The 25,694-nt window shown below is 41.8% G+C and overlaps 1 protein-coding gene across 2 annotated transcripts in view; it reads left to right on the top strand.

Annotated features, from left to right (window-relative positions):
• The window catches only part of LOC146386340 (receptor-type tyrosine-protein phosphatase gamma-like), a 362,095-nt gene that overhangs the window by 315,704 nt on the left and 20,697 nt on the right, over positions 1-25,694 (top strand). Inside the window, exons 10-12 of one of the 2 annotated variants that reach the window (XM_084927312.1) lie at positions 15,176-15,269; positions 15,766-15,815; positions 17,109-17,868. In XM_084927312.1, the coding sequence (XP_084783438.1) occupies positions 15,176-15,269; positions 15,766-15,815; positions 17,109-17,868 (904 nt within the window). Of the gene's footprint in view, positions 1-15,175; positions 15,285-15,765; positions 15,816-17,108; positions 17,869-25,694 lie in introns of both variants that reach the window. The other variant, XM_084927311.1, reaches the window with a different exon arrangement.

Below are 25,694 nucleotides of genomic sequence, written 5' to 3'. Positions count from 1 at the left end.
TGTGTTCGTGCTTTGTCTCTAGGGGCCACCAACTATTTACATTTCAACTTTTAACTACTTAAATGTTCAGCTTTTTCCTTTTAAACAAATATAAAGTGAAACAACACAAAACACTGCAAACTAGAGCAGGGCGATATGACCCAAAATATTTATCACGATATACATTTGAAAATTTGCGATAAAGATAACTGACGATATAATTAACACTAGAAAAAATGCTTTACAACTCCTCAACTTTATTAGTGCAAACAAAAAAAAACATCAATGTATTTGCACTTAAACAAGCAGCTTTTTTTATGTGCATTACAGTTATATAAAAAATTAACAGTGCAAATGCAAATCCTTGCTGACACTTTAACCAAAAGGCATTTCCAGTGGAAACTGGCCGACATATCCTCAGCATAACCATGTATAATATCCACAAAACTTAAAAAGAGGTTATACACACACAATAGGGTAATATTATGTTGAAGCACAGTACGTATCACTCCGCGAGGCTCCTGCCTATGATAGCTGTAACGCTCCGACAATCCATCAAGCGGTCTGGGTTCGTAGCTTAGCAAAGTCGTACTGAAACATTTGACAGATTTTTGAGCGCCGTGTACATAAAATCGTTTCGAGGTCAGTAAACACAACCAGAATTCATACATAAGGCACACGGGATTATAAGGGGCTCTGTCGACTTTCAGAAAAATCAAAGGATTGATTTTAAGTGTGCCGTATTTTCCAAAAAACACGGTAATAACGATGGCCCGCTAGCATGCTCTACCAAAAATAGTGCTTTGTTGTGTATCTGACGGACGAAAGCCAAACCAGTTCCACACCACTGAAGTTGCAGCATTTTTACAAACCAATTCTGGTTCATCCGTTTCAAGTTAACCATCCATTTTCGTTCTTCTCATTCTGCGTCGCCGCCATGTGCCTATGTAAACAAAGGCACTGCGCATGCGCGTTTTGCCCATATTCTATCGCGATATTTCAATTTCTTATCGTTGCCCAACATTACACCGGTATTACCGTGAACGGTATGATATAGCCCAGCCCTACTGCAAACCACAACACAATAAAATATAAATTAAAATATGGAAAAAAAGGGAAAAAAAAGAACGCCCATATCTTTAATTAAGGGAAAGGTTGGCATTTAGAAATATTAATATCACACTCAACTGACTGCATTTTATCTTCCCATTGCACTGTTGGGTGGACAGTTCTTAGGTGCCTGTGCATGTTGTTTGTGGAGCCGGCTCTATATGATATCCTTTTCTTGTCGACTCTACACTCTGCCTTTGTTTTGTCAATAAGATTGAAATGGCTCCAGACTTTGCTTCTTTTCTTGGTGTCACTCATTTTCTTTACTGTACCTTTCCAATGTCACGGTGTTGTCTCTTGTTGCTCCCAGCTCTCTTTCTTTCCCTCTCCGTCCTGCTCTTGTTGTGTGCTACTGCTGTTGCGAGTGTAACTAACGCCCCGCCCCCTCAGCTCAGCGCTGAGCAGAGGGGGGAGGGGCGCAAACGCAAGGCTCTGTTTGCCGTCTCTGCTCAGCGCAAACACAAGGGTGACTTGCAGCGTGAAGTGAAAAAAAGTGAAAGAGAGGGCAAGAGAAAGAAAAAAACAAAACAAAACCCCCACGGCTCCCAATAAGGAGCCGGCTCACATCGTTCACTTCAAAGATCCGGCTCTAAGAGCCATTTCGTTCGCGACCGACCCATCACTACTACCTCTGACCATGAGCACCACAGCCACCGTGCACCAGTCCAACACAATGCTTTAATTAATCCTGCACTAAACTGCAGACTGTTTTTAACTATAACAGTTAACTACTTTAGTTTGTTTTACAGCATGTTTCACAGTATGAAAAAAAAACATAATGTTGGATGCACAGACCCAAAATCTGATTTAAGAACATGAGGATTTAAAATTGCCAGTTTATCAAATACCACTGTGGAGTCCTTACCTTTAAATATAATCTGTCTTCTTCCTTTCCTGTCCTTTTTTCTTTTCTCGCCTTGTGAAAAAGAGCCATATCTGTAACTAGCAGACACACTGTGTGACAAAATGTAGACACAAACAGTTTGTGTTTGGTGATTTTTTTTTAGATACTGAAGTGCATCAACTGCAACTTACAACTGTACAGATATTTGTTTAAAAACGTAGGCAGTAAAAGTAAAAGGTTGTCAGAAAAATAACTACTTAAAGCACAGATACCTGAAAATTCTACTAAAGTAAAGTAACAAAGTATTTGTACTTGATTACTTCCCACCTCTGTGGTGGACATAGTGAAAGCAGCAGTAGTAGTCTGGAAATCAAATATAAAACTAGAACAACTTAAAAAACTTTGTCTTCTTGATGTTTTTGACGGTTTAATTACGCCTTAAAAATAAACTATTGTGCTTGATAGCCAACAGTTAACTGATCATATTATTTCACAAAATATACTTATATTTTTCTGACTGCTATTTTACCTTTTACTTATGATCCTCTTGGTTTTATTTTGTCTCTTTACTTCAGTGTTTGTACTCCAGTCTTGTGTTTCATGATCCTGCTTTCCCTACTTCCTGTCCTGCTGATAACAACAGCACAGCCTTCACCCAAATACAGTGATGTTACTGCTTTGTTCCACCGGGGATTTTAAAGTATTTTAGCTGTCTAGCATTTTTTTCATGTGTACAGAAGGCACAGCCCAAATGACATGATGAAATTATGTTTCTAATTACATTGTGAACTTTATTGGCTGTAACTGTAAGTTTTAACAAAAGCATTTTCTGCTATCAAAAATATCATTGCTGGGACATCTAAGAACTGGTTTTGACACATAAAAAACAACCTTGATTGTATCATTTAAAATATATATAATTTATAATATAATATAATTTTCTAATTTTATTCATTTATTTATTAATTTAGGCATGCCACAGCTGTCCTCACACATGCAGCTGTTGTCACTTATAAAAAAAAAAAAACTGGTCAGTGAGAGTACTGAAGTTTTTATTAATTTGTGTCCACAAAAGTTTTTGAATCAAATTACACTCATTCCATCCCAAAACACACGTGTACCGAGAAAGCCAGCGAGAGAGAGAGAAGATTTAATCTATTAAAAAAAAAAAAACAAGCCACATCCTACATCAGTTCAATTACAAATGGTCTTTTCAAAATGAGATAGGAGAGAAGGCTGTGGAATAGGCAGGAGGTTTTGTTTCCTTATATTTGGGCTGCCAGTCAGCCAGCAGAATACTAATGTTAAGCTGGAGGGGATATAGCACTGCCAGCAGAAAGCATGACCTTGGGTGAGTCGCTCTGTGGGAAAACCAGAAGAGAGCAAAGAAGGGATCAGAGTGACCCCTGGCTGTGGAAGCATCATTGACTTTTAAAAGGAAAATCTGCTATGGCAAGAGATGCAGGGGAAAGGTGGTCATAGTCTTGTCATAGTTAATGGAGAATCCCCATTGAACCCAATGACAGCCATATGTTGTTGCTGTTCTACATCAACCCTGTGTGAATACTAACAAGCCACGGATGCTGTTGAAGAGGGAAAAGACAGCAAAAGAACAGTGTTTCAGAGTTTGTTGTAGTTTCATGTAAATCAGGACATAATCAGATAGTTTGAGGATTTAGAAATATATAAATGGTAGCTATATTATTCACGTGTCCGTAAATTCATTTTCAGAATATTAGCTTTAGTAATAGATTATACTCATACTGAAGCTCATACTGAAGGTTTCTAATGGGGTGATACAAGGTACCATTTAGACCTGTTTAGGCTACAACAACTGATCCTGTTGTTTCAAAATGAATTCTTTGGAGGCAACAACACCTAACAGTTTGGGTATATATAAGGAAATGATGATTGATGAACACAGTATAACACACTGCACATAGCAGGATGTATGTCAAGTACTGACTTGCACCTCTGAAACCAGAACAATGAGCTACAAGATAATGTAACAATGTAAAGCGGAGGGGGATTCTTTATGTTCAGCTCAGTTCTTAACTTGAATAACCCGTTCCAATAGAACCACTGTATGGCCCATCAGCTTTATCTTTCTGTAGTAACTATGACTCTGCGCTTGATGGTGAAAATTGGTTCAAATTGGTTAAAAAGTCCACTGCCCTCTCGCTTAGAAATCTCCAAATCCACAGTTATCAGGAACAACCACCTTTCCACTCTTCATAGCAAATTTCCTGGTTCACTCTATCCTTCCTCCTCAAAGTCTCATTTTCTTTACTCATTAGCTCCTCAAAGTACTTCTTCCATCTTCCTCTGGGCATTCAGTGAAGTATCATGTAAACCCAAATCTCTTCTGGATTAACATTTTAAAATGGCAAAAATGGGCAGAAAAATAGTCAAAAATGCAAAACCAATTCACAGGTTCACAATCTGGGCAGAGGTCCACCCTTTTGGCATCTCTGCTGAAATTTAAAGCTGTTGCTTAGATCCAATTTAAAGAAGAATGGATCTAAGATGTTTTTTGAACATCTTAGATGCTCACCTCGCAGAAGACAAAAGGGAAGAACCCCGTATCTCTTCTTCTGTTCACTCTTTCTTCCCCTGTCTTACTGGACGTCACATCTTTTGACTCTGGTGTCACCCACTGGGACGTCCAATAACACTGGTAACTTCTACTCACCCGATGTCCAGCCTGCAAGGCCACCTGGGTTGGCTGGAAGACTGTTTACTTAGCCTAGCAGGGCGAAGGACACTGTCTCAGCTGAACTCTGGACACGCACACACATGTACACTGATATGCACACTGATATGCACACACTCATCCCCCCTCCCTTTCCAAACGCCTTCGAGGCTTATTTCCTTCCGATGCTGCACCCTTTACCCACCCCTGTTGCTTGTCATGTGTTTCTTTGGTGTATTAAGAGTTCTTTCATGTGCTTTGTGCAGAGGTGTTTTTTTCTGTTCTCAAACTGATCTCCCTGTTGGAGCTCAGTCTGGGGGAGTTATTTTTTCTCCTTATCTTTCCTCATGTGGTGCATTTTCCATTGTTATACCTCTCTGACCTGTCTTCCCCATGTGATGTTTGTGTAATGTATGTATGGTCGGAGGGTAAGATGGCGCCTCCATTGAGTGCAATAGGTCGGCAGCTTTATGAAATTTCCCCTTGTGGGACTAATAAATCAATTCGATATATGATTTAAAACAAACTTTAAAGTTACTATATTACATTTTCCTCTTTTCTGTGTTATTCCTAACATAGAAAATTCTGTTACATTTGAACATTGAGTCACATTTGAATATACTTCACTTCACGCTTCATTCAGTGTAATCAGTCTTCAATGAGATTTCATTTGCACATTCTCATTCTTCATTGTAGCATAATCCCTTTGAATCCAGTTATATATGAACATGAGAGGAGGATGTTAGTAAAGCTGACATCCATCATGAACAACCCACATCACCCACTGCAGTCTGTAAGTCTTTGAGTGTGCTGAGCAGTTCCTTTAGTCAGACACTGAAACACCCTCGCTGCAGGAGGGAACGCTTTCGCAGGTCATTCATCCCAACAGCAGTTAGACTCTATAAGTCCTCAATCACGATGTCATAAGTCACTGGACATTGTGGGACGTCCAAGGTCACCACTTCATGCATAATGGACCTTCTATGTGTATGGACTAGACTTGTAGTCAAGACCACCTAAACCGAGACCAAGACCAAGTTGAGACGAGACGAGACCAAGACCAAAAAGTCTTTAAACTGCAGCCAGATGCTGCTTCGTTTACGGGTGTCAGGCTTATTTATGTGTTTTTGCGATGCACTCGCACAGCCCTCCTCACCGCTGTCTACTATCTCACTCACTTACTGAGAGGACAGACGCACACTCCACTTTTGCGTCTCTCACCCTCTATGTTTTTCACATAATGATATTATCTTATATCCTCGCACGTAATCGGCCACAATATGGAGGGATTGGAGCATAGCTGAGCCACTGCGTGAGAGCTGAGCAGCCAAAGGAAATTAAGTGAGGAGCCGGCTCTCGCTCAATGGGAGTCAACTCTGATTCACTACAAAGCACTCTCTAAGCACGGCTCTTAGAGCCGATGCTTTTGCGCATGACCCCATTAACGAACGTTATGTTGTGTGTCATGGATACTGTTGACTCCAGAGGTGGAGCCAGACATTTTATACACCCAGGGCTTAGCCCTAAAGGGTAGTATGCATGTGGGATGGGGGGGTTAGAAATGACTGAAAGATTTATTAGGCTGTGTTTTGAGTTTTGTTCAAAAAAGAATGACTTCATATAGGAAAAAAATATATATCGCATATGCAGGACACCTTAAACTAGTTTTTTAATTAAGCAGCAGGTCAGAACAAAGTCGGGGCTGTATCAAGACACGAGGACTAAACCCCAATTCAACCAGACCCAGAACTGATCCGGAAGTAAAACAGGACGACAACAGTTCAAAATCAGGACTACTTAGGACTTAACCAAGACCGAACCAGAATCAAAACTAGATGATAGTAGCACTAAAAATCATCATAGACCTGCACTACACTTATTTTTAATTCTACCAAAGTCCACTATTTAGATTCAGAAAAGTTTATATAATTATTTAGCCTCGTTGTGCAAACAAGCCTGCAAAACTTAATAAATATAGAATTTGAAAGTAACAAATGGTATTTAAAAAGAAACACTAGGTACTGGATACATGTTCTGATGAGTTTTGGTAACATCATGTGACGTTCATGTGTGTCTGACCTGCTCTTGTGACTAGATCATCTGTTCCTCTCTCTCTCTCTGTTCCTCTCTCTCTCTCTCTGTTCCTCTCTCTCTGTTTCTCTCTCTCTCGCTCTGTTCCTCTCTCTCGCTCTGTTCCTCTCTCTCTCTCTCTGTTCCTCTCTCTCTGTTCCTCTCTCTCTCTCTCTGTTCCTCTCTCTCTCTCTCTGTTCCTCTCTCTCTGTTTCTCTCTCTCTCTCTCTGTTCCTCTCTCTCTCTCTGTTTCTCTCTCTCTCGCTCTGTTTCTCTCTCTCTCTCTCTGTTCCTCTCTCTCTGTTTCTCTCTCTCTCTCTCTGTTCCTCTCTCTCTGTTTCTCTCTCTCTCTCTCTGTTCCTCTCTCTCTCTCTGTTTCTCTCTCTCTCTCTCTGTTCCTCTCTCTCGCTCTGTTCCTCTCTCTCTGTTTCTCTCTCTCTCTCTCTGTTCCTCTCTCTCTCTCTGTTCCTCTCTCTCTGTTCCTCTCTCTCTCTCTCTGTTCCTCTCTCTCTGTTCTCTCTCTCTCTCTCTGTTCCTCTCTCTCTGTTTCTCTCTCTCTCTCTCTGTTCCTCTCTCTCTCTCTGTTTCTCTCTCTCTCTCTCTGTTCCTCTCTCTCTCTCTGTTCCTCTCTCTCTGTTTCTCTCTCTCTCTCTCTGTTCCTCTCTCTCTCTCTGTTCCTCTCTCTCTCTCTGTTTCTCTCTCTCTCTCTCTGTTCCTCTCTCTCGCTCTGTTCCTCTCTCTCTGTTTCTCTCTCTCTCTCTCTGTTCCTCTCTCTCTCTCTGTTCCTCTCTCTCTGTTCCTCTCTCTCTCTGTTTCTCTCTCTCTCTCTCTGTTTCTCTCTCTCTCTCTGTTCCTCTCTCTCGCTCTGTTCCTCTCTCTCTCTCTGTTTCTCTCTCTCTCGCTCTGTTCCTCTCTCTCTCTCTGTTTCTCTCTCTCTCTCTCTGTTCCTCTCTCTCTCTCTGTTCCTCTCTCTCTGTTTCTCTCTCTCTCTCTCTGTTCCTCTCTCTCTCTCTGTTTCTCTCTCTCTCTCTCTGTTCCTCTCTCTCTCTCTGTTTCTCTCTCTCTCTCTCTGTTCCTCTCTCTCTCTCTGTTTCTCTCTCTCTCTCTCTGTTCCTCTCTCTCTCTCTGTTCCTCTCTCTCTGTTTCTCTCTCTCTCTCTCTGTTCCTCTCTCTCTCTCTGTTCCTCTCTCTCTGTTTCTCTCTCTCTCTCTCTGTTCCTCTCTCTCTCTCTGTTCCTCTCTCTCTGTTTCTCTCTCTCTCTCTCTGTTCCTCTCTCTCTCTCTGTTTCTCTCTCTCTCTCTCTGTTCCTCTCTCTCTCTCTGTTCCTCTCTCTCTCTCTGTTCCTCTCTCTCTCTCTGTTTCTCTCTCTCTCTCTCTGTTCCTCTCTCTCTCTCTGTTCCTCTCTCTCTGTTTCTCTCTCTCTCTCTCTGTTCCTCTCTCTCTCTCTGTTTCTCTCTCTCTCTCTCTGTTCCTCTCTCTCTCTCTGTTTCTCTCTCTCTCTCTCTGTTCCTCTCTCTCTCTCTGTTCCTCTCTCTCTGTTTCTCTCTCTCTCTCTCTGTTCCTCTCTCTCTCTCTCTGTTCCTCTCTCTCTCTCTGTTTCTCTCTCTCTCTCTCTGTTCCTCTCTCTCTCTCTGTTCCTCTCTCTCTGTTCCTCTCTCTCTCTCTCTGTTCCTCTCTCTCTCTCTGTTTCTCTCTCTCTCTCTCTGTTCCTCTCTCTCGCTCTGTTCCTCTCTCTCTGTTTCTCTCTCTCTCTCTCTGTTCCTCTCTCTCTCTCTGTTCCTCTCTCTCTGTTTCTCTCTCTCTGTTCCTCTCTCTCTGTTCCTCTCTCTCTCTCTCTGTTCCTCTCTCTCTGTTCCCCTCTCTCTCTCTCTGTTCCTCTCTCTCTCTCTGTTCCTCTCTCTCTGTTTCTCTCTCTCTCTCTCTGTTCCTCTCTCTCTCTCTGTTCCTCTCTCTCTCTCTCTGTTCCTCTCTCTCTCTCTGTTCCTCTCTCTCTGTTTCTCTCTCTCTCTCTCTGTTCCTCTCTCTCTCTGTTCCTCTCTCTCTGTTTCTCTCTCTCTCTCTCTGTTCCTCTCTCTCTCTCTGTTCCTCTCTCTCTGTTCCTCTCTCTCTCTCTGTGTTCCTCTCTCTCTGTTTCTCTCTCTCTCTCTCTGTTCCTCTCTCTCTCTCTGTTTCTCTCTCTCTGTTCCTCTCTCTCTGTTTCTCTCTCTCTCTCTCTGTTCCTCTCTCTCTCTCTCTGTTCCTCTCTCTCTGTTTCTCTCTCTCTGTTTCTCTCTCTCTCTCTCTGTTCCTCTCTCTCTCTCTCTGTTCCTCTCTCTCTGTTCCTCTCTCTCTGTTTCTCTCTCTCTCTCTCTGTTCCTCTCTCTCTCTCTCTGTTCCTCTCTCTCTGTTTCTCTCTCTCTGTTCCTCTCTCTCTCTCTCTGTTCCTCTCTCTCTCTCTCTGTTCCTCTCTCTCTGTTCTCTCTCTCTGTTTCTCTCTCTCTCTCTCTGTTCCTCTCTCTCTCTCTGTTCCTCTCTCTCTGTTTCTCTCTCTCTCTGTTCCTCTCTCTCTCTCTGTTCCTCTCTCTCGCTCTGTTCCTCTCTCTCTGTTTCTCTCTCTCTCTCTCTGTTCCTCTCTCTCTCTCTGTTCCTCTCTCTCTGTTTCTCTCTCTCTCTGTTCCTCTCTCTCTCTCTGTTCCTCTCTCTCGCTCTGTTCCTCTCTCTCTGTTTCTCTCTCTCTCTCTCTGTTCCTCTCTCTCTCTGTTCCTCTCTCTCTCTCTGTTCCTCTCTCTCTGTTTCTCTCTCTCTCTCTCTGTTCCTCTCTCTCTCTCTGTTCCTCTCTCTCTCTGTTCCTCTCTCTCTCTGTTCCTCTCTCTCTCTCTGTTCCTCTCTCTCTCTCTGTTCCTCTCTCTCTGTTTCTCTCTCTCTCTCTCTGTTCCTCTCTCTCTCTCTGTTCCTCTCTCTCTGTTCTCTCTCTCTCTCTCTGTTCCTCTCTCTCTCTGTTCCTCTCTCTCTCTCTGTTCCTCTCTCTCTGTTCTCTCTCTCTCTCTCTGTTCCTCTCTCTCTCTGTTCCTCTCTCTCTCGCTCTGTTACTCTCTCTCTCTCTCTCTGTTCCTCTCTCTCTGTTCCTCTCTCTCTCGCTCTGTTACTCTCTCTCTCTCTCTCTGTTCCTCTCTCTCTCTCTCTGTTCCTCTCTCTCTCGCTCTGTTCCTCTCTCTCTCTCTCTCTCTGTTCCTCTCTCTCTCTGGTCCTCTCTCTCTCTATCTGTTCCTCTCTCTCTCTCTCTGTTCCTCTCTCTCTCTCTCTGTTCCTCTCTCTCTCTGTTCCTCTCTCTCTCTGTTCCTCTCTCTCTCTCTCTGTTCCTCTCTCTCTGTTCCTCTCTCTCTCTCTCTGTTCCTCTCTCTCTCTGGTCCTCTCTCTCTCGCTCGCTCTGTTCCTCTCTCTCTCTGTTCCTCTCTCTCTCTGTTCCTCTCTCTCTCTCTCCCTCTGTTCCTCTCTCTCTCTCTCTCTCTGTTCCTCTCTCTCTCTCTCCCTCTGTTCCTCTCTCTCTCTCTCTGTTCCTCTCTCTCTCTCTCTCTGTTCCTCTCTCCCTCTCTGTTCCTCTCTCTCTCTGTTCCTCTCTCTCTCTCTCTCTGTTCCTCTCTCTCCCTCTCTGTTCCTCTCTCTCTCTCTCCCTCTGTTCCTCTCTCTCTCTCTCTGTTCCTCTCTCTCTCTCTCTCTGTTCCTCTCTCCCTCTCTGTTCCTCTCTCTCCCTCTCTGTTCCTCTCTCTCTCTCTCTGTTCCTCTCTCTCTCTCTCTCTGTTCCTCTCTCCCTCTCTGTTCCTCTCTCTCTCTGTTCCTCTCTCTCTCTCTCTCTGTTCCTCTCTCTCCCTCTCTGTTCCTCTCTCTCTCTCTCCCTCTGTTCCTCTCTCTCTCTCTCTGTTCCTCTCTCTCTCTCTCTGTTCCTCTCTCCCTCTCTGTTCCTCTCTCTCCCTCTCTGTTCCTCTCTCTCTCTCTCTGTTCCTCTCTCTCTCCCTCTCTGTTCCTCTCTCTCTCTGTTCCTCTCTCTCTCTCTCCTCTGTTCCTCTCTCTCCCTCTGTTCCTCTCTCTCTCTCTCTCTGTTCCTCTCTCTCTCTCTCTGTTCCTCTCTCCCTCTCTGTTCCTCTCTCTCCCTCTGTTCCTCTCTCTCTCTCTCTCTGTTCCTCTCTCTCTCTCTCTGTTCCTCTCTCGCTCGCTCTGTTCCTCTCTCTCTCTGTTCCTCTCTCTCTCTCTCCCTCTGTTCCTCTCTCTCCCTCTGTTCCTCTCTCTCTCTCTCTCTGTTCCTCTCTCTCTCTCTCTGTTCCTCTCTCCCTCTCTGTTCCTCTCTCTCCCTCTGTTCCTCTCTCTCTCTCTCTCTGTTCCTCTCTCTCTCTCTCTGTTCCTCTCTCCCTCTCTGTTCCTCTCTCTCCCTCTGTTCCTCTCTCCCTCTCTGTTCCTCTCTCTCCCTCTCTGTTCCTCTCTCTCTCTCTCTGTTCCTCTCTCTCTCTCTCTGTTCCTCTCTCTCTCCCTCTCTGTTCCTCTCTCTCCCTCTCTGTTCCTCTCTCCCTCTCTGTTCCTCTCTCTCCCTCTCTGTTCCTCTCTCTCTCTCTCTGTTCCTCTCTCTCTCTCTCTGTTCCTCTCTCTCTCTCTCTCTCTGTTCCTCTCTCCCTCTCTGTTCCTCTCTCTCTCTCTCTGTTCCTCTCTCTCTCCCTCTCTGTTCCTCTCTCCCTCTCTGTTCCTCTCTCTCCCTCTCTGTTCCTCTCTCTCCTCTGTTCCTCTCTCTCTCTCTCTGTTCCTCTCTCTCCCTCTCTGTTCCTCTCTCTCTCTCCCTCTGTTCCTCTCTCCCTCTCTGTTCCTCTCTCTCCCTCTCTGTTCCTCTCTCTCTCTCTCCCTCTCTGTTCCTCCCTCTCTGTTCCTCTCTCTCTGTTCCTCTCTCTCTCTCTCTGTTCCTCTCTCTCCCTCTGTTCCTCTCTCTCTCTCTCTGTTCCTCTCTCTCTCCCTCTGTTCCTCTCTCTCCCTCTCTGTTCCTCTCTCTCTGTTCCTCTCTCTCTCTCTCTGTTCCTCTCTCTCCCTCTGTTCCTCTCTCTCTCTCTCTGTTCCTCTCTCTCCCTCTGTTCCTCTCTCTCCCTCTCTGTTCCTCCCTCTCTGTTCCTCTCTCTCTGTTCCTCTCTCTCTCTCTGTTCCTCTCTCTCCTCTGTTCCTCTCTCTCTCTCTCTGTTCCTCTCTCTCTCCCTCTGTTCCTCTCTCTCTCCCTCTGTTCCTCTCTCTCTCTCTCTCTGTTCCTCTCTCTCTGTTCCTCTCTCTCTGTTCCTCTCTCTCTCTCTCTGTTCCTCTCTCTCTGTTCCTCTCTCTCTCCCTCTGTTCCTCTCTCTCCCCCCCTCTCTCTGTTCCTCCCTCTCTCTCCCTCTCCCCCCCTCTCTCTCTCTCTGTGCTGACAATCAAGCCAAACACCAACACCATCAAATATACAGGTGAAACCAGATATTTACAAACTCTTCAGATAAAAACACTTTTTTAATTGTAACATCAAATCAGACTAAATATTTATTTTTTAGGTTGATAAATATAAAAACATATTTGTTAACTTTCAGAGTAAAGAGAGAAACTGTCTGTATTTCTTAATTGTAAATGGCACCAAATTGTATTCAAACTGAGCCACACTTATGGAGCTCCACAACTCTTTTCCTGGTGTTTTGGTTGACGTCTCTGGATGTTCCCATGTCACAGAAACAGGCTCTGTGTTTTGCCTTATATGCATCCACAGCTGTGCCACCAATTTACTCACATGGACTCTACGAACCAATCAGAAGCTTCTTCAGCTCACAATGGAATCGTCTGGAGTTTCTTATTAATTAACAATAAACTTAGTGTACATGTGCTCCTAAATTTGATGAAAGTGATAAAAAATAGACAGATCTCTCTCTTTATTCTGACATTTAACTAATTCAAAAGATATTTCAATATTTATTTATCCAAAACAAAACAAGTTTACTCTAAATTGATGTTTAACAAAAAAAAAACGTTTTTATGTTTTTCCCCTAAAGTGTAAATATCTGGTTTAAACTGTGAATATACTGCTGTGTATTAAAACTCCTCTTGTTTTGCATAGAAATATACTGAACAACATACAAAGGATAATGTATAAAATAACATCTACCAGAGTTTTTTCTTTGAAAGAAGCTCCTTATGTCCATTCTTGTATATCAGTGCATTACTGAAACCGATTTATTTAGCCGTGGAGGGAAACAACTGAAAATATGAAATAAACACACATGTAAGCTAAGACTCTCTAAAGAAACAGCTTTGTTGTTGTTCGGCTTTTCATTTCGCCGTTTGTTGATTCACTTGAAGAGCAAGTAACGTAATATGGGTCAAGTGATCAGTTTGATATCAATCTTTCGTGATTCACCGTCATATTTACATTATTTGTACAGTACGAATGATTTGCGTTGGTACCTGGTCAAACTTAAGCTCTCCTCTGTCTGCCTGGCTGCGTTTCTCCAACAGCAATCTCGCAGGCAGCAGCTTCTCCCCTCTCGCTCACAGGCATAAGTGCTGTGCTCAGTCGGCTAGTGTATCATACCAAAACTAGGGGGAATTTATGACTGTGCGCTATGTGCTTCGAATATTATGTGTAGTTTTTGTTTTATACAGTTGTCAGTCAGGCATCTAACTATGAAACAAATTACACTCCAAAAGATCCCAGGCTTCTGAAAACATGACCTGGGCTTAAGCCCAGTAAGCCACCCCCCCGCTCCGCCAATGGTTGACTCTAAATCTCCCGATTTGTCGATCCGAGACAGCAAGACCGAGACAAGATCGAGGGATCTGAGACCAAGACCACGTAAAAGTGGACATCCAACTCTAGTATGGACGTGTGCAGGTATATATGTAATGTGTATGTATACATATGTATATTTAGTGTGTACGAGTGTGTGTTTGTGTGTGGTGTGTGGTGTGTGTGTGTGTGTGTGTGTGTGTGTGTGTACATGTCTATAGGAATACCTATATATAGGAACAAAGGAATAGTAGTGGTAGAACAGTTGTGTTAAGCTATATAGTTTTCTTGCATATTTCCACAACCATATCCATAATCACATACTGCATATTTGTATATAGTGTATTATCTTACTTATCTTACTTTTTATTTGTTTGTATTGTATTTGTATTTTTTGTATTTTCCTTCTGAGATCTGTACCTGAGCTGAGGTATCGCAAAAATTTCCCCGTCGTGGGATCAATAAAATCTTATCTTATCTTGTCTTTCTTTGACTTTTTCTCTTTAAAACTGTGTTTGTCAGTTTATTGAAAATATAATTAATACATTTTCTTTTTATTAAATCAAGTATTTTAGAAGTCAGGCATTAAAAGAAAGTGCCCCTGATCAGAATTAAACATAATCACATATGAATTAAGGTTCTGTGTTCACCAGTGCTATAATTATTACCATGCCAAATCATGCATAATGATGGACTAATGGACTAATCAGTAAAGGTCAAAGCTGGATAATGTCTACACACACAAAATTCAGAAATTAGACCAGTCATTTTCACTACTCAAACTACATTTGTAATTTAACATATTAATCACACTTATACTTGGATTATTATAGGGTTAAGAATTTGGTTAAGAATAAAGATGATTTACTAGTTAAGCCTATTCTCTGAACTCGTCACTTCTAATTCAGGCTTTGGTAGTCAATAAGGTTGCTGCTATCAGGTCTCATATCACTCCTCCAGCTTATGATCCTTCTGATCCCCCAGATTTCTGCTGTTTTCATTCACTTTGTCAAGGTCCTGGAGAAGAATTGTCTTCCTTCAGCTCCAGGCTTTTCTGGGAAAAATGGCATCTCTGAAACATTTCAGTTAGATGCCAGAGTGCTACATAGCACTGAAACTGTGCTTTTAATGTTTTTTTTTTGTTTTTTTTTAAAAAGGTTTTTTAATGATCTTCTACTAATTGCTCACTCAGGTGACCTCTGCCATTTTAGTACTTAAAATGACCTGAGCGCTGCATTTGATACAGTGGATCGAGGTATTCTAGTGTCTCGACTGGAGAGCTGTGTGGGTATCAAAGGAACTGCCCTTAAATGGTTCAGATCCTGTTTGAACTGGCAAAAGTTTTTCTGTCCACCCCCCTTACATTTTTGAAATGCATTCAGGCTACATTCCAACGAACAGCCATCAGTCATAATTATATTATATACCATTATTATTATATACCATTCATATTTTAAAATAGTAATTTTAGAAAAAGCAGGCAAATATTTAAAAAAACAAACTTTTCCATATGAAAAGTGACCACTTTAATTCACATTGATGGAATTAACTACATATCATAGAAAAAGGCATTTCAGGTTTACAAATGTTTAGTTTTGTTCCCACTCTGCTAACATATGCTACCTACTGTCATTTACTTGGAGGCAGTCATAAAGATTTCTGATTGACATAACTCATAACTCATGCCAACCTTACCGATTTTCTTGCTGCAATTTGTGTTGTTGTCCAGGAGGCCATCATTTCTCCTGTCTCCCCCGATGTGCTCTACCTCTTTCGAGTCCAGGCTGTCTGCACTAATGACATGCGCAGTGACTTCAGTCAGAGTATGCTTTTTAGAGGTAGTAGGTGCTCACACACACACACACACACACACACACACACACACTCTAAGTGTGTGTGTTACGAATTCCTGGCACATTCTCTTCTCCAATGCCTTCCTTACTGTCAGTATTTGCATCAGCCCTGCATATTGTTGGTGTATAAGCCATTTATAATGTATTTCTAAATGTATTATTACTTATTCCTTTGATCATAATATTTTAGTCATTCATATTAAGGTTATTAATGTAAGCTAGTGATGTATCAGTAGCTGCAGACTAAAGGACAGACAACTGAAATGATGTACAGTGTAATAATTCAATTTAATTACATCCAGTTATTTGGCTTCCTTATTACGTATTCAGTGACTTACATTTACATTGTTTCATGAAGTGGTTAATGAGCTTATAGTGGACTCAAACTAGTTTGCAAACATCTGTTTAAGTGTTCCTCAGTCCTGCGTTTCACTGTAGATACTATTTTTTCTTTCTCTTGTTTTAGCGAACACTACCAGGATCTTTGAAGGGACGAGGATTGTAAAAACTGGAATGGTAAGGATAATGGATGTGAATCAACACTATTGACTTTTGATTCTGTGTGAGCATCTCTCATATGAACATCAGTGTCTCAATAAGCATTAGAGTCAGGAAAAATTAAGTTCATATGCATATGGATGAAGAGATTTTATTTTAGTTTATTTATGCAACCAAACTTTCGGAAACGACCAAACGCTAACTGCATTCTCTCTTTCTTGCTTCATTCCATACAATCATTTAAAAGGGTATGAATTCACCTAGAATTCATTGATGTCTGTAAATAGTCACTGGTAAATTATTGACCATAGTTCAGATAAATTTCACATTTCGCACGAATTCTTGATGAAAGCGATTAAGAGGTTAACAGTGTTAATGTTCTGTTTTTCATGTGACTGATCTCACGTCATTTTAATATGTGACACCTTGAGGCCTCAAAGTTCTAATGTCAGTTTTTTTTTTCTTCAAAGGTTTTTAAATCTGTGCCCATTTCTAATGACCCTTAAAAATTGAAACATATTTTGACGTTTTCTAGTTTTAAAGCTCAGTGTGACCCTTTAATCTTGATAGTTCTGATTATGCATATATAATCAAATAATTTAACTTATAATCAGGTAAATGTATGTCAGACAGGTATGTAATATCTGTAATCTGTGTTACCCGAAAAGGATTTATGATATTATTATTGAAATACTAAAACCCTGCCATCATGTTTTACAAGCAGATCGTAAACTTCATTTTTTTCCACACAGAGATGTCCTGTCATAATCTTTGTTGCACATGATGCTCATGCTGTGCACTCTCATTATTATGATACAACGTAGTACTCTGATGTATATGGTTGTATTTGAGAATTTGCAGTTTCTACTCTGTATAAGATAAAAAAAATATGAATAAAAATAATTTTTTATTCATGTTTTGCTACTTTAGCAGAGTTCCAGAATAAAAATGTAGAGCGTGAAACAAGCACAGTATTCTCCAGCAATGTATTGTGAAACTACTTGATATACCTGCTGGCAATCAGTTTCATTGAGCCCTTTAAGGTCAAGGCTTAATTCTTTATTATTTTTGGTAATAAAGATGTAAAATTCGAGCAGTTCAGCATAGTGAATTTTCCTCTACTAAATTCTAAATTCACCTACTAAATTTTAATCAGATTTGGTAAAACAAATAAATGGAACAAACAAGGTGACTGAAATCTCACATTTTACATTAGTTGTAATTTTCTTCATTATAATGTCAAAGCTCAGTGAGTTCATGGGATGACTGATGATGCGTCTTTGTATTAACTACATTTTTTTCCTTTCTCAGCCAACACTGTCTCCAGCCTCCTCGGCTGATATGGCTCCCATTTCCTCTGGCTCATCAACTTGGACTTCATCTGGTATCCCCTTCTCATTTGTCTCTATGGCAACAGGCATTGGTCCATCCTCCAGTGGTAGTCAAGCAACTGTAGCATCTGTGGTGACCAGCACTTTACTGGCTGGCCTGGGCTTCAGTGGTGGTGTCATTTCCTCTTTTCCCAGCTACATTTGGCCAAGCAGAGCACCCAACCACAATCCCACCTCTCACCACCAGGCTACCAAAGCCAGTGAGCAGATGAAAGACACGCCTGCTGTTGTCAGTGCAGCAGTTAAGGATAATAATGAAGCTGGGAGTGAGGACAGAGAAAACTGCAAAGGTCAAGGAGAGGACAGAGAGAGGGAAGGCGAGGATACGGATGATGAGAAGGAAGAAGAAGAGAAAAAAGACAAGGAGAGGAAAGGATCGGGAGGTTTAAGCAGGGCAAAGAGGAAGGATAGCAACATAGCAGCAAAGCATTTATTTGGTAAGATGCCTTACTCTGGTGCACGGGAGAAGGAACAGACTGAAAAGGAGCCTACTAAACCACCGCCTGTTAGAAAAGACCAACTAAAAGCAAATACTTACAATCCACTTCACTCTTACCCAAGTCTTACCACAGAATCAGCCAATCAAACAGCAGCAGTCCCCATCCAGGAGGACCTGTCAGTGACACTTAGGCACCGCATAATGAGGGATGAAAAGCACAGGCCTTTCTCCTACCACACCGGTAAGTCAACAAGGTGGTCATGTACAAACCAGTGGTTATAAGAATATTAGCTGTTTCGCCTATTTGCGGAAGAGCAGATTCTGTTTGTTCTATTAATATCTCCCTTTACATTAGTCATGAGATTACTTGTTATGAAACATGTTACAACTTGTGTTGCCTGCTGCTATTTAACGCATTGTGGGCTTCTGTGTACTGTTTGTGGGGATGGCTCTAAGGTCCAGCTCCTTCATAGACTAGCTGGTTATAACAACAATTTTGAGTATTTATTTGAAAATGAGTATTAGTGTGTTGACCATTTTTGCTTTATTTTGGAGGGGGAATTTATCATTTAGACTTGTGCAGAAGAAGGATAGTGGATATATTGGACAATGAATGTCAAAGATGGAGGTGCCAGGTTAGCTAGGTTTACAAAAGTTTACAAGTGACTACGCCTTAACTAGACTCGATCTCTATCCCTCTCTCTCTCTATATATATATATATGAGTGTGTGTGTGGCCTCTGTGATACCCGTATGTTAATGAGCTCCTGCTGTGAGGGCTGAAGTTGAGCATTTTGACCATCTACATTTTGATGTTTTGAAATGTGTCACAAGCAAACGAAGGATCTCAGGGATACTACATTTTCATGGATTAGCGACTTGTTAATCAAATTGCAAAGCATGACCTGCTTCATATTTCTTTTTGAAGGCTAAAGTAGTAATCATCTGAGTATAGGTATAATCTCATGATATTTCATTTTTAACTAAAACTCAGGACAGTAATACGGCCAAATGACAACATGGGGAGATTTCTTTGGTAAAGGTGCTAACATTTCCAATTTTCTTAGATAAAAACTGTTCTATATATTGTAGATATGGTCCTGGAAAGTGAGGTCAGCATCACTGATAATGCTGAAGTAACAATTTGTAACACTCTCCAGAAACAATTTATAAGAAATTTCTGACCTTTAGCTTTAGCCCTAATAGTTCGTAGTTGTGTTTCGTCCTGGTTTAACTGTAGTAAGTTATTAAAAATCCAGTTATCCGGGACAACTGGCTGAAGGGAAAAAGCGAAACAGACTTTGACTTTTTAGAGGGACATTTAAATGACAAACATTTAACATTATACAAGAGTCAAAAAAAGAACATGCTGAGAAAATACTGAGTTACATGAATGAATATGTAATACTGTTGTAATAATGTAATATAAATGCACTGCATACTTTTTACTGCACACCTTTCAGTCCACTTGTTCTAATGGTCAGTCCACCTTAGTACCACGGTGAAAGTGGAGAAACAATGTTACACATAACAATGTAGAGATTAGACAAATGACAGATGTGAGAAGGAGTAAAATGTAGGCTAACTCTGTTGCTGTGTAAGCTAGCTTTAGCTATCATCCTGCCATATTGTATGATGATTATTCTGCCATGATTTGTATTTTAGTTAACCATGAGAGCCATACCCATAGCCATACATACTCAAAGTATTATTTCATTACTGTGGAAAGTCATTGAAAGTGTCAGGTAAAATATGTGTGTTAAGAAGACACTTGTTGAATGTTGAAACAGCAAAGAAGAATAACTTAGTTTGGAAACTATGGTCCTGAGACTGATGTATCCATGCAGAGAAAATGTGGATTTGGTTGCATCTTTTGTAGCTGATACTCAATACAGACAGGTGAAGGCAAGAGCTGCTGTCAGTGTCTCATTCATTGCCCCTTACTATTTCCCCTGTTTAAGGGCACAACATTTGGAGGCACCACTAGGATATTTGGCTTGAGGACCATGCCTGAGCTGTAAGAAAAAGCCAGATGACCCAGGCATCAGAAAGGAGCACTGCAAAGCAGCAGAGATGTTACTAGACTGACATTGGCGTTTGTATCCTGAAGTGAACAGTAATCACTAGGAGGCAGCAAAAATCTTTCAAGTCTGATAAACACTCATTTCATTGCCTGTGCTAACTCCTCTGGAGTCTGAAGTAGAGAAGCTACAGCTGAAAATGAAAGAAACACTGTATCAACTGACGGAAGAGCAGCTGATTAAATTATGTGATATACTTCAAATCTCAGGAAAAAAAACGATGTGATTAATAAAATACACAGTCAGTTAGTCTCACATTTAAAGCAACTTGAACATGCAGAGCTTCAACTGCAAGGATGAAGGTATGTCACACCTTCTTGATGTCCAGAAGGACATAAGCAATATACAAATGGAGAGGGCAGTAGAGAAATTAAGACTGCTTCTACACGAAAAAGAGGACAAAATGCATTGCTTAATGAGGAATGGCATGAATCCCCAGTTTAAGGTATTGTTCCAACACCACCGAACGGCTCTATGTAGCACAACAATTATAATAAATGAGGCCAAATAGTAGAGCCTGAGCAAAAAGACAGGCTCACATTTTCCAGTCTTGAAAGGCAAATTGAAAATGGGCTCAGTACCAGACCTGCAGTTAAGGAGTTACAGTGAGGAACATAAGTATTTGAACACTTACAAATCATGGAGAGGCCTAAAATTCACATTGTATTCCCACTGTGAGAGACGGCATTTTAAAAACAATTCAGGAAATCACATTGTATGATTTTTAAAGAATTTATTTGTATAGCACTGTTGCACATAAGTATTTGAACACCTGAGAAAAGCCAATGTTAGTATTTGGTACAGAAACCTTTGTTTACAATTACAGAGCTCAATGTTTCATGTAGTTCTTGACCAGGTTTGGACACACTGCAGGAGGGATTTTGGCCCACTTCTCCACACAGATCTCCTCTAGATCTGCCAGGTTTCGGGGCTGTCGCTGAGCAACACAGAGGTTCAGCTCCTTCCAAAGATTTTCTATTGGATTTAGGTCTGTAGACTGGCTAGGCCACTCCAGAACCTGGATATGCTTCTTACGGAGCCACTCCTTGGTTATCCTGGCTGTGTGCTTCGGGTCATTGTCATGTTGGAAGACCCAACCACAACCCATCTTCAATGCTTTGACTGAGGGAAGATTGTTGCTCAAAATCTCACAATACATGGCCTCATTCATCCTCTCCTTAATACAGTGCAGTGGTCCTGTCTCCTTCAAAGAAAAGCACCCCCAAAGTATGATGCTTCCACCCCTATGCTTCACAGTAAGGATAGTGTTCTTGGGATACAACTCCTCCTTCTTTCTCCTCAAAACACGACGAGTTAAGTTTAGACCAGCAAGTTCTATTTTGGTCCCGTCTGACCACATGACTTTCTCCCACGCCTCCTCTGGATCATCCAGATGGTCACTGGCAAACTTCACACGGGCCTGGACATGTGATGACCTGAGCAGGGGAACCTTCCATGCAATGCATGATTTGAGACCATGGCGGCGTAGTGTTCTACCAACAGTGACCTTTGAAACTGTGAGAAAAGTGCCACAGAGTTATACAAACAACTCTCCTCTTACAGTTAGAGTAGGAAAGAGACTCCCTAAAATTTCTTGATCAAGACAACAGAATTGAGGCAGAAAATCCTGTTTGCTTCTCAGGAAGTTAAATCAAGTCTAAAATATGATCCAGCACTAGTCCAGAGTCTTTTCATGCATACTGTCCTGACTGGTCTTCAGAATAATAATATTAAAAGTGATCTGCAACTTTATCTACTGCAAACAAATACTTCAAATGAGCTGTTGCCAGAGAAGGTGAATATTGCAGTTGCGAATGGAAAGGAGAGACAGGACGAAAAGAAACATGCAGCTCCATCATGAGTACCTACTGTAAATACTGTCTAGACCAGTGATTCTCCAGTGGAAAAGAGAAACACAGTCAAAGAAAGAGCAAATAAAAGAAATGTGCGCTGACATGGTACTCCTGAAAGAGTTGAGGGCAGATGACACCACAGTGATTGGCCTCATCAGTGACAACGATGAGGCCGCCTACAGGGAGGAGGTGGATCGTCTGGCTGAGTGGTGCGACACAAACAACCTGCTGCTTAACACCGAGAAGACCAAGGAGCTCATCGTGGACTACAGGAGGACTGCTGACCCACATCCACCCATCCACATTAAGGGGACGGCTGTGGAGCGTGTGAGCAGCTTCAAGTTCCTGGGAGTCCACATCTCCGAGGATCTCACCTGGACGACCAACTGCTTCAAGCTGGTCAAGAAGGCTCACCAGCGCCTCTTCTTCTTGAGGACTCTGAGGAAGAACCACCTGTCCTCAGACATCCTGGTGAACTTCTATCGCTGCACTATCGAGAGCATCCTGACCAACTGTATAACAGTCTGGTACGGGAACTGCTCTGCCTCGGAAGGCGTTGCAGAGGGTCGTGAAAACTGCCCAGCGCATCGCCGGAGCACCACTTCCTGCCATAAAGGACATCTACAGGAAGCGGTGTCTGAAAAGGGCTGGGAAAATCATCAGAGACCCCAGTCACCCATCACATGGACTCTTCACCCTCCTGCCCTCTGGGAGGCGCTACAGGAGCCTCCGGACTAAGACCACCAGGTACCGGAACAGCTTCTTCCCCACAGCTGTCAGACTCCTGAACTCTGCCCCCTGACATCTGACCCACGTTAACACATGGACTGGACATACACACACCACAACCACCTACACACACACACAATGGACAACTGTACCCTCAAACACTCAATAATAACATGGACTGAACCACCACTCACAACCACTAGCACTTTATATAGCCTCTGTAGAAATTATCCACATGTCTCACTTATCTTAACTGCACTACTGTATAGTTCTGTGTAAATAATCATTCTGTACATACGATAATTTTTAATCCTACAACTGTTTATAACTTGCATACTTCACATTTCTGTATAACTGTATATCTCAGATTTCTGTATAGTTTTTTTATTTCATATTTATATCCTGTTCATAGCTTGTACTCACTACAGCCTGTGCATACTTATAGTTATAGAATATTCATAACATACTTCATACCGTGTACACTATAACATACCATAATAGACCCATTTCTGTAATATACTTACATATCTTGGTGTTCGCTCGCTCTGCGGTAGAGTATCACTTCCTGTTCCTGCTCAAACACAGTGGTGTTTCTGAGTAGCTTATTTGCTTAGCAATTTAATTAACAACTTTTAAATACATTCTTCTTTCATAGTATAATCTTCACGTGCTTCATCCGAAGCACACTTTCTGTGTACTCACTACCTAATTTATAGCCAAAGTATTCACTCACTGTCTCTGTACTGTTTCGCTAGCTTAGCTTAGCTCGTAGCCGACTCGTTAGCACCATGGCTACTTCACCTGTCCCTCCTGCACTTTCTTGCTCATTGTGTCAGATGTTTAGTTACTCCTCGGCCTCCTTTAGCAGTAATGATATCTGTAACAAATGTAGCATATTTGCAGCTCTGGAGGCCAGGATTACTGAATTGGAGACTCGGCTTCGCACCCTTCATTCACCCGTAGCTAGCCAGGCCCCTGTAGCTGGTGCAGCCGAAGATAGCGTAGGCCCCGCTAGCTGTTCCCCGGCAGACCCCAAGCAGCTGGGGAAAGAGGGCGGCTGGGTCACGGTGAGGAGGAAGCATAGTCCTAAACAGAAGCCCCAGGTACACCACCAACCCGTTCATGTGTCTAACCGTTTTTCCCCACTCGGTGACACACCCGCCGGGGGTCAAACTCTGGTAATTGGTGATTCTGTTCTCAGACATGTGAAGCTAGAGACACCGGCAACCATAGTCAATTGTCTTCCAGGGGCCAGAGCAGGCGACATTGAAGGAAATTTAAAACTGCTGGCTAAGGGTAAACGTAAATTCAGTAAAATCATAATTCACGTCGGCAGTAATGACACCCGGTTACGCCAATCGGAGGTCACTAAAATCAATATTGAATCGATGTGCAACTTTGCTAAAACAATGTCGGACTCTGTAGTTTTCTCTGGTCCCCTCCCCAATCAGACCAGGAGTGACATGTTTAGCCGCATGTTCTCCTTAAATTGCTGGCTGTCTGAGTGGTGTCCCAGAAACGATGTGGGCTTCATAGATAATTGGCAAACCTTCTGGAGGAAACCTGGTCTTGTTAGGAGAGACGGCATCCATCCCACTTTGGATGGAGCAGCTCTCATTTCTAGAAATATGGACAAATTTATTAAACCCCCCAAAATATGACTATCCAGAGTTGGGACCAGGAAGCAGAGTTGCAGTCTTACACGCCTCTCTGCAGCTTCTCTCCTCCTGCTACCCCCCCAAAAACCCATCTCCATAGAGACTGTGTCAGCTTCCAAAAAGACAAAAAACAAACTAAAAACCAGCAACAAACAACTTAAACATAAACAATCAAAAAGAAAGAACAATACAGTATCCACATCTGAACCAAAGAGTAAAACAGTGAAATGTGGATTATTAAATATTAGGTCTCTCTCCTCCAAGTCTCTGTTAGTACATGACTTAATAATTGATCAACAAATTGATTTACTCTGCCTTACAGAAACCTGGTTGCAGCAGGATGATTATGTTAGTTTAAATGAATCAACACCCCCGAGTCATTCTAACTACCAGAAACCTCGAAGCACAGGCCGAGGGGGCGGTGTGGCAGCAATTTTTCACACCAGCCTATTAATTAATGAAAGACCAAGACAGACTTTTAATTCATTTGAAAGCCTGATGCTTAACATTGTCCACCCCAGCTGTGAAACTCAGAAACCAGTCTTACTTGTTATCATCTATCGTCCACCTGGGCCTTACACAGAGTTTCTGTCTGATTTCTCAGACTTTATATCTAATTTAGTTCTGAGCTCAAATAAAATAATTATTGTGGGTGATTTTAACATCCATGTAGATGCTAAAAATGACAGCCTCAACATGGCATTTAGTCTGTTATTAGACTCAATTGGCTTCTCTCAAAATGTAAAAGAACCCACCCACCACTTTAATCACACTCTAGATCTTGTTTTAACATATGGCATAGAAACTGAACATTTAACAGTGTTTCCTGAAAACCCTCTCCTGTCTGATCATTTCCTGATAACATTTACATTTACAATAATTGATTACACAGCAGTGGAGAGTAGATTTTATCAAAGTAGATGTCTTTCTGAAAGCGCTGTAACTAAGTTTAAGAATATAATCCACCCACTGTTATCATCTTCAATGCCCTGTACCAACACAGAGCAGAGCAGCTATCTGAACGCTACCCCAACAGAGGTCGATTATCTTGTTAATAATTTCACCTCCTCACTACGTACGACTCTGGATACTGTAGCTCCAGTGAAAACTAAGGTCTCTAATCAGAAGTACCTGACTCCGTGGTATAATTCTCAAACACGTACCCTAAAGCAGATGACTCGTAATCTGGAGAGGAAATGGCGTGTCACAAATTTAGAGGATCATCATTTAGCCTGGAGAAATAGTTTGCTGCTTTATAAGAAAGCCCTCCGCAAAGCCAGAACATCTTACTATTCATCACTGATTGAAGAAAATAAGAACAACCCCAGGTTTCTCTTCAGCACTGTAGCCAGGCTGACAAAGAGTCAGAGCTCTGTTGAGCCAACCATCCCTTTAACGTTAACTAGTAATGACTTCATGAACTTCTTCACAAATAAAATTTTTATCATTAGAGAAAAAATTACCAGTAATCATCCCACAGATGTAATATTATCTACAGCTACTCTTAGTACCATTGATGTTAAGTTAGACTCTTTTTCTCCAATTGATCTTTCTGAGTTAACTTCAATAATTACTTCCTCCAAACCATCAACGTGTCTTTTAGACCCCATTCCTACAAAACTGCTCAAAGAAGTCCTGCCATTGATTAATTCTTCGATCTTAAATATGATCAACCTATCTCTAATAATCGGCTATGTACCACAGGTCTTCAAGCTGGCTGTGGTTAAACCTTTACTCAAAAAGCCAT

This window comes from Perissodus microlepis, chromosome 5 (genome assembly GCF_051167445.1).
Source record: "Perissodus microlepis isolate ML-2025 ecotype Zambia chromosome 5, ASM5116744v1, whole genome shotgun sequence".
Lineage (NCBI taxonomy): Eukaryota > Metazoa > Chordata > Actinopteri > Cichliformes > Cichlidae > Perissodus > Perissodus microlepis.
Note: the sequence above shows the minus strand (reverse complement) of the source record. Positions and strands in the feature narration are given on the sequence as shown.